The following is a 9,047-nucleotide window of genomic DNA, read 5'->3' on the forward strand; positions in this document are numbered from 1 at the left end:
AGAGTGCTATAGCGCTACAAGTAGATCCAAAAGGCTCTGGAACTTCAGGGCCTAGCGCTGTAGTGCCCAATGACTAGCGTTACAGCGCTAGTCACAGCACAGCCCAGCACAGATTTTCTCCTTTGAATTTTCCCGAGCCAAACGTTTCTAAAACTCAACCAAACCTCAACCAAACTTCAAAACAAGCCTCCCAACATCCTCAACTCATCCCATAATTCCCAACCATACAAAACTCAATCACATGCACCCCAAATCAAGGAAATCATCCTAGTTGAACCTAGAACTCAGAAACCCAACAAGAAAAAAAACTAAAACCACAGATTTCAAGTGACCAAGATCATAGCTTCTTACCTTCAACAGAGAAGTTCAACCTTAGGATATTCTCCACTCTTCCTTAGCTTTCACTCCTCAAAACTTCAGCCTCAATTCCCTAGAATTCCCACCAAAACTCAGCTCAAAATCCAAATTTACATTAAGAACCAGAAACTGAAGATCAACCTTAAACCTTACCTCAAATGGATGGACTACTCTTGTTAACTCCTCAAGCCAAACCAAGGACCCTAGCCTCAAGCTCCTGCCCAGACTCTCCCTGGTTTCAGCTCCAAATTCCTTCAAGAAATGAGGAAGAAACCTAAACCGAGAGAGAAACTTCTATCTCCTTCTTCCTTCTTTCCTTTTCTTTTCTTTCTTTTCTTTCAGACTTCCTTCAAATTCTAGACATTCCACTAAGGCATGAAGCAGACTTAACTCTTGTCCCTTATAAGCCAAATGACTATATTTCCCTCCCACTTATAACTAAAGTTTTAAACATCTTAAGGGCATTTTAGTCATTACACCCAATTCTCGCTAATTCCTTGAATGTCCCTAATATTTACCGCTTACTTCCTGACACCTAACTAATCACCAATTATTTTCCTCTATATCAAGATAGACTCCAATATATTCTCTAAATTCCCATAAATACCCCCAGACTCGCCCCGAGTCGGGTATAAATCCCCGCCGTGACTTTTTCGCTGAACCACTCACTAGGATCGCCTCAAGTCACAGATTACAAATATATCCACATAATAATGTGGTCTCAACAATTCATTACAATTATTTACATTTACGCCCTCAACTGGATAAAATTACGAATATGCCCTTCGAACTTAATCAGGACCTACATGCATACTAATACACATAGTCATGCATCATAGATATTCAAATAATCATATAACATGCTTTTAATCATTAAATCATATATAATCCTGTTATGCCCTCCCGGCACACTAATCAAGGCCCTTAAGCCTTATTAGTGAATTTGGGTCGTTACATGACACTACAAGAAAAACTGCATTCCATAGCGTTTTTAAAACGCTATCTTTAACAAACGATAGCGTTATTACAAATGCTATATTATCCCATGTTATTAAAAGTCTGGACCTTTTCATAGCGTTTTTAAATTGTGATGTAAAAATGCTATTGAAAGATATATAATAGCGTTTTAAAAATATAATTAGATGTCAGTCATAGCGTTTTATGTATGTAGTCATTGATTATGTTAAATTGAAAATACTTACTTTTAATAGCGTTTTTCAAACGTTATGCAGAAATGATGTTGAAAGATATACAATAGCGTTTTTAAAATGTAATTAGTTATCAACCATAGTGTTTTATGTTTGTAGTAATATTTACTTTTAATAGCATTTTTAAAACGTTATGTAAAGATATACAATACGTTTTGAAAATGCAATTAATTATAAGTCGTAGCGTTTTATGTTTGTAGTCGTACTTACTGTGAATAGCATTTTTAAATCGTTATGTAAAGATATACAATAGCGTTTTAAGAATGTAATTAGTTATCAGTCGTAGCGTTTTATGTTTGTAATTATCCTTACTTTTAATAGCATTTTTCAAACGTTATGTAAAGATATGTAATAGCGTTTTGAAAATGTAATTAGTAATCAGACATAGCATTTTTTGTTTGTAATCATCCTTACTTTTAATAGCGTTTCTTTATTGTTATCATTAATCATTTTCCTAACATTTATTAATTGTCATATGAACAATTTCATGGCATAACAAAAAATTTTATATTTTTTTATCTTTTAACATATGAATAATTGCAACAAATGATAAACATATAACACATTAAAAATTATACCTTAACATAAATTCAAATATTCTTAATATGTTCGCTACATAAAGCTAAAATATCAATATCCCAAAAGTACGAGTATATTGCAAGACAAAATACATAAGCAAAAGTTTTAAAACAAACTGATTCATAATTTGTTGATCATGGGCGTCCCTCCAAAATATTACACTTCATTCATTAGTTGTGCACCTGTAAGAGTGAAAAATATATAAAATTAAGAAAACAAATGTAGCCAAAATAGTTGAAAACACATGTTCATTCATTAGTTAATTTTATGCAAAGATACGTACCAAAGATATCTACCAAGAAACAATTGAATTTCATCCATTATGTTCATTTCCTATATATTTTGATGATATAATTAGTTACTACAGCTGATTTGTTGTACTATTTATAAATCATTTTTAAGTTGCATGAAATTTTACCTCATTGTAACTTTATTAGAAGGCCAAGCAACAGTGCAACCAATCGCTTCTTCAATTGTACTCATATGTGATGTTGGTCTCCATAAATATGCAATAGGTTTCTTAGCAACATCAACCCAAACTCTCATTGCATTAGGCCCAAGACGAAGATGATGCACCTCACATAAAGGATCACTAGAAGACCATCGACCTTCTGCAACAATTTCTCCACTTCCATTCCAATCAAGTAAATTGCAAGCATTGTTTTCAGGAGTGAACTTCAGATTATTAACACTCTGTTACATGATAAAATATATATTTATTTATAGATAATATTGATACTTAAAAATTTAAAAGTGAAATGATAGGTAGTAATTAAAATTGTAGTTACCATAGGAGAAGGCATGTGTGACTTCGCTTTACTTGGTTGAGTAAACCCCTACAAGTTTGAGAATAATTTAGTCATTTATAATTTTCAATGAATAGAGTAAAATAAACAGAAGTCAATTAATTTAATTTACCTGAATGTTTACACTTTTTGCAATAGTATTAATAAGATTCATCATCTCAGACATTTTATTCTTCATCTCACATTGATTTGATTCCAATTGTGAAATATGGTCATCTCTTGCTCTTAGAATAGCTAACTTTGTATTAGTTACTCCCCTCCCATTAGCTAATGATCTAACATTCTTGTCAGGACCAAATATAATAGTGAGAGCATCTTGTACAGTATTCTGTGTTGTGCATGAATCTAGTTTTTCATTTGCAAGAACTTGTAGCTTCTCCTATAAATCATTTCAAGTTGACTGTTAAATAAGTCTATGTGCATACAAATACATATGTTTCTACAAACAAAGGGTAAATTACTTACAATAACTTCAGCAGCTTGTGCATTCACAGGTTCACCATTCTTCTTTGTGTGTGTCTTTAAGAAAGCTTGAACTCTTGTTACAGGTTTTGAGCTTTCCCTACTTTGTATCCAAGTACATTTTTCAGAAAGAGAACATATATTTTCTTATGTTTAGCTACCAAAAATATTTATTAAATTTTTACCATGTCATCCATTGTTCGAGCATATCCTCTCCTGCTGCATGTATGTGGGAGTTGTTTCTTCCTCATCTCTTTAAACTTATTGCTAATCGCCTAAAATAAATAAGAAATGAACCAGCGATTGAACATACAGAATACCAAACACTCCAGCGGTAAAACAAAAAAACTAAACCAGTATTCTAGCAATAAAACAGTAAACACAGTACACATAATAGCTTTTCAACAATAAAACAGTAACTATGGCAGCAAAGAAAAGAGTATGTAATAAACACTCCAACAGTAAACACTCTAGCAGTAAAAGAAACATACAGAACCAGTATTCTAGCAATGAAATAGTAAACACAGTACACAGAAAAATATTTCAGCAATAAAATAGTAACTATGGCAGCAAAGAAAATAGTTCAGTTCAAGTTTTTAAATAGAATATATATTCAGTTCAAGTTTTAAATGACAGTGTAACTATTGCTCAAATATATACATTTATATATATACTCAATTCAATTTTTAAATACAAGGGAAAGCATAACTTAATGTGTACTATAAACAACCTTAGCAGCAAGTGCAAAAGAATAATGAACTTCTTTTGCTAAATACAACTTTAATGAAAGTTAAACATGCTACTGTTTATAGTGAACACCATGATTATAGATACCAAAAGCATTAAAACTATAATTCATCAATATCAGAGATGTAACAGCTAAGTAAGCAATGAGTATTTTTTTTTCTCAATCTTTCTCCTGATAATAAACCAAACTGAAATAAGTATGGTACCCAATTTATTTGTAATAAGCAGAATCTATATAATACATATATCAAAATTTTGGTTACCTGAAATTGTTTACTGGTTTTTTCACGCACAAATACTCTCCATTCAGTTTCTGATTTGATATTATCAGGCTTTAATTTTAGTCGTTCTTGTTCATTTGGTAGCTCGTTCAGCTTAGTAACTAGCCTGGACTTGGAAGATCTCCACAGGTCTCCCATTACTTTCATACACCAGTCTCGTTCTCAATCTTTGTCCACCTTATACCTTGTCTGTATTCACATTAAATATTAATTTATGAGTATTCACCTAAAAATAAAAGATTTTAACACATGAATAAATATAAGTTTAGAACCTGGATTGTTGACCACAAAATATCTTTCATTGATTTTTGAACCTTTCGCCAATCAGCTATTGTGTATGGTACAAGTTCCCTTACAAGAGGACCTATAAATGATGAAAGACTAACCGAGCCTTCCCCTACAGCTTGCCCTCTTGCATTAAACCTTATAGTAATATGACCATCAGGTTGGAGAGCAATACCTTTCAGCTTTGTTGGGCCTCTTTTTCTTTTGTTTTGAGTGACATGCTCTGTAGAGTTAACTAGAAATTCTTCCTGATTATTATTGAGAGGCACATCTTCTTCATGAGAAATAGATTGGCGATGGGAGGACCTTGTATTAGCAGCAGGAGAACCTTTGGTTGATGGCCTAATCAACCTAGACTTGGGTGACTCGTTCATCATAGTTTCTGAATTCTTTTGTGGAGTGTTAAAATCATCTTCAAAATCATTGTCAACAAAATGGCGCAGAGATCTTCTTGTTTTGTTCAGGTTGTGGAGTGGAGATGTTGCTTGGGTTCTACCTAACGCAGTTGCTCATTGTGGGGACATGTTTTCATCTTCGTTGTCATCCTCATTTGTTGGATTTATACCAAACGCTACTTCATAAGATCTTTTAGATGCAGGTGGTGAATCCATTACAACCTTAGTAGAGGATGCAAAACGAAGCTTCGATTTCTTCTTCTCTGCCAAATTTCCAAACTTAGCTGCTAATTGCCTCCTCTTTTCTGCCACAATTGCTTTCAAAGCACTAGGTTGCAAGTGAACTTGAGTTGAAGGTGATCCAACCTCCTTTTCATTGACTAAACCTCCATCCTTTTCATTGACTAAACTTCCATCCTGCTTCTTTTTTCTAGTCTCCATACTTGTATAAGATTAAGAGATTAAGAGATTTAGTTAAAAGTAATTTGAAATATGCACTAAATTTACATCATACAAAAACATGTATTTTAAATATGACAATCACAATGCTCAAGTTAAGGAAACAATTTTTAAAGCAATTCAAGAAACTTAATAAGTACAATAATAAAAAAAATCATACTAAACGCACAAAAAAAAATCATAAAAAAGTATTGACTATACATTTTATGATTAATAAGAAAATGTTGTACTTTTTAACTTTGAGCAATCGGATTCTCATCATGTTGGTCATCATATATTTCTGATTCGTAGTGTCCTCTTGGTGGAGCCTTTAACACAATATAACAATTTGAATTTTCATTCTCCCTTGCGTAAAATGTCTGTTTAGCTTGTGAAGCAAGTATAAATGGTTCTCTAACAAACTCTTTTTGTCCTTGGTGTAGGTTTACAAGAGTATACCAATCAACCTTCTTTACACCCTTGCCAACATGTGTCCAATTGCACCTAAATAAAGGGATATGAAAACTGTAATAGTCCAAGAGTATAATCTGATTAATTAACCCATAATATCCTACAACATCAGCCAATTGTGCATCATCTTTAGCACTAGATCTACACATTGTTGTTGCTTCCATATAAACACCACTATTTTGTGTCGTTCTCCCTGCATCCTTAGTATGAAATCGCTGCCCATTAATAACATATCCCTTATAGGATATGATTGCTTTACGAGGACCATGTGCTAATCTTTATAACATAGTATCAAATTCTGCAGTAGAAAACTACAGAAGGAAACATTTTTATCACATAATTTCATCATAATTTCAAATTAATACAAATTAAATAGTGTATTGGCCCATACCTTTTCTTCTAACCACAAGGGAAAAAGCTCAGTATGTTGTTTCCAAAGTAGAGTGTGATTGGTTCTTAAAGTATTGTTATTCTTTTTTAGTTGTTGTAGATGCATCCTATATTTTAAAAAAAAAATAATCACCATCAATAATTAAGCGACAGTGAAATTAGAAGATAATAAGTTTATCCACTCACTCTAAATATTGCTCTGTGACAGCTAAATTGAATAATACATAGCGATGTGCACTAGCTAGATCCTTATCATTTAGTGTAACAGTTACACCACGATGAAGTGGACGACCTTCAAGTATCACATCACTATCATTATATTCATTACGTCCAATGAAGGAACCTTCGTCATTAGATTGTTTCAAAAATGATGCACAAAAGCGCATTGACTCATCTGCAATGTAACGTTCAGCAATAGATGCTTCGGGATGTGTAGGTTGCATCACATACCCTTTAAGTAACTTCATATATCTACAAATAAAGAAGGAACCTTCCTCATTAGTTAAGGGAAATTCATGTTATACTATTGAAAGGTTACTGAGAATATTTACCTTTCAAAGTGATACATCCATCGAAATTGAATAGGACCACATAATAACACTTCTCGTCCAAGGTGAACAACTAAATGTACCATAGGGTCAAAGAATGAAGGAGGAAAATATCTTTCAAACATACAAATTGTTTCAACTACTTCTGCTTCCAATTCTATGATTTCTTTTACGTCAACCACATGTTGGCATATTCTATTAAAAAATTTGCTAAGTCTTATAGTTGCCTCTCTTGGACCATCCTCCATCAATCCTCGAATGGCCACTACCAACAATTGTTGCATTAAGACATGGAAATCATGAGACTTAAGCCCCATCAACTTACGTTCCTCAACTACTACACAGTTACTAATGTTTGAGCTATAACCATCAGTTAACTTTAAATCAAATAACCTTTGGCAAAACATTTTCTTCTCTGATCTAGAAAGTGTGTAAGATGCTGCTGGAAGTCGTATAATCCCATCTTTCTCCACCGAATGCAAGGCCTTCTTGATACCCAAATCCTTTAAATCCAATCGAGCATTAAGATGATCTTTGGATTTTCCATTCAAGTCCAACAATGTGCTAATAATACTATCACACACATTTTTTTCTAAATGCATAACATCCAAATTATGACGAACTAACAAAACCTACAAAGATTAAAGACACATCATCAACAAATTGAAGTTACATTTTATAAGCTTAAACTTTCAATTTTAAATAACTTCAAAATATATTAAACTAACCTTCCAATATGGTAGATTGAAAAATATAGATTTCTTCTTCCACATTCCTTCCACCTTATTATCCCGACTCCTTTTTTTGGGATTCATATTTTTTCCAAAATCGTTGGCAATTTGATTTAGTTCTTCAACAATTTCACTGCCACTCAAAACTTTAGGGGGGCCTCTTTCTTCTGTAGCTCCATTGAACCATGCTTTCTTAGACCGATATGGATGATCAAACGGGAGAAATCTCCTAGTATTTTGGTATGAAATTTTTTTACTATGTTTCAGCCTAGTTGCACATGTATCATTACCACAAATCAGGCAAGCTGTCTTGCCTTTGGTTGTACACCCAGCAAGATTTCCATATGCAGGAAAATCGTTTATTGTCCACAAAAACATTGCCTTCAAATTGAAGAAGCTTTTGTTGAATGCATCATAAGTATGCACTCCATTATTCCACAATTTATTTAAGTCTTCAATAAGAGGCTCCAAATAAATATCAATATCGTTTCCAGGTTGTTTACGACCTGGAATCAATAATGACAAAAATGTATTTTCGTCCCTCATGCACAACCAAGGTGGTAAATTATAGATAACAAGCATCACTGGCCAACAACTATAAGTGGAGCTTAGACTTTTATAGGGGTTAATTCCATTAGCAGCTAGTCCGAGCCTAAGGTTGCGTGGTTCAAGATTAAACTCTGGCCATCTTTCATTATTGGAATCCCAAGCAGGTGTATCCACTGGATGTCGCATCTTCCCATCAATACTTTTATGAGTGAAATGCCACCTTAAGTTTTCAGCCATTTCTTTTTAGCTAAACAATCTTTTCAATCGGGGTATTATCGGAAAATATCTCAAAACTTTGGCAGCCTCACCAACTTTAACATTCTTTGTGTGTTTATCAACTTTCCATCTAGAAACACTACACTTAGGACAAACATCCATTTTAGCCTTCTCCTTTCTAAATAAGCAACAATCATTAATACAAGCATCAATCTTTTTGTTTACCGAGTTTTTCGGAAACGAATAACTAACGGAATAATAAAAAGATAAGAACTGTAGAAATGCTGAAATGTAACTAAACAAGCAGCGTTTTTACGTGGTTCAGCCGTTAACAAGCCCTAGTCCACGAGTCGATGTTATTATACTTGGAAAAGGTTACAGTAAGATGGCTGGTGCACAAGAACTTCACACACTCACAGTGTTTCTCTCGGGTTCTCTTGAAGAAGATGAAGCTAGAGAGATTTTAGTAGAGTTTTTTGCTCTATGATTTGTTCGTCCCTCTTCTTGTAAAATGAAGGGGTCTTTATAGCTAGGGTTTTGGATTAGGGTTTTTCTCTACGTACATGAGTCTTAATTACACCAGC

The 9,047-nt window shown here is 33.4% G+C and overlaps 1 protein-coding gene across 1 annotated transcript; it reads right to left on the reverse strand.

Moving 5' to 3' along the window:
• Nucleotides 1-5,812: 5,812 nt before the first annotated feature.
• On the reverse strand, nucleotides 5,813-8,484 carry LOC133825274 (uncharacterized). The gene is made up of 4 exons (XM_062258239.1): nucleotides 7,696-8,484; nucleotides 6,971-7,599; nucleotides 6,606-6,890; nucleotides 5,813-6,305 (listed from the first exon to the last, which is right to left on the reverse strand). The coding sequence occupies exons 1-4, from the start codon at nucleotides 8,482-8,484 to the stop codon at nucleotides 5,813-5,815; spliced, it is 2,196 nt and encodes a 731-aa protein (XP_062114223.1).
• Nucleotides 8,485-9,047: the final 563 nt, after the last annotated feature.

This window comes from Humulus lupulus, chromosome 3 (assembly GCF_963169125.1).
Source record: "Humulus lupulus chromosome 3, drHumLupu1.1, whole genome shotgun sequence".
NCBI lineage: Eukaryota > Viridiplantae > Streptophyta > Magnoliopsida > Rosales > Cannabaceae > Humulus > Humulus lupulus.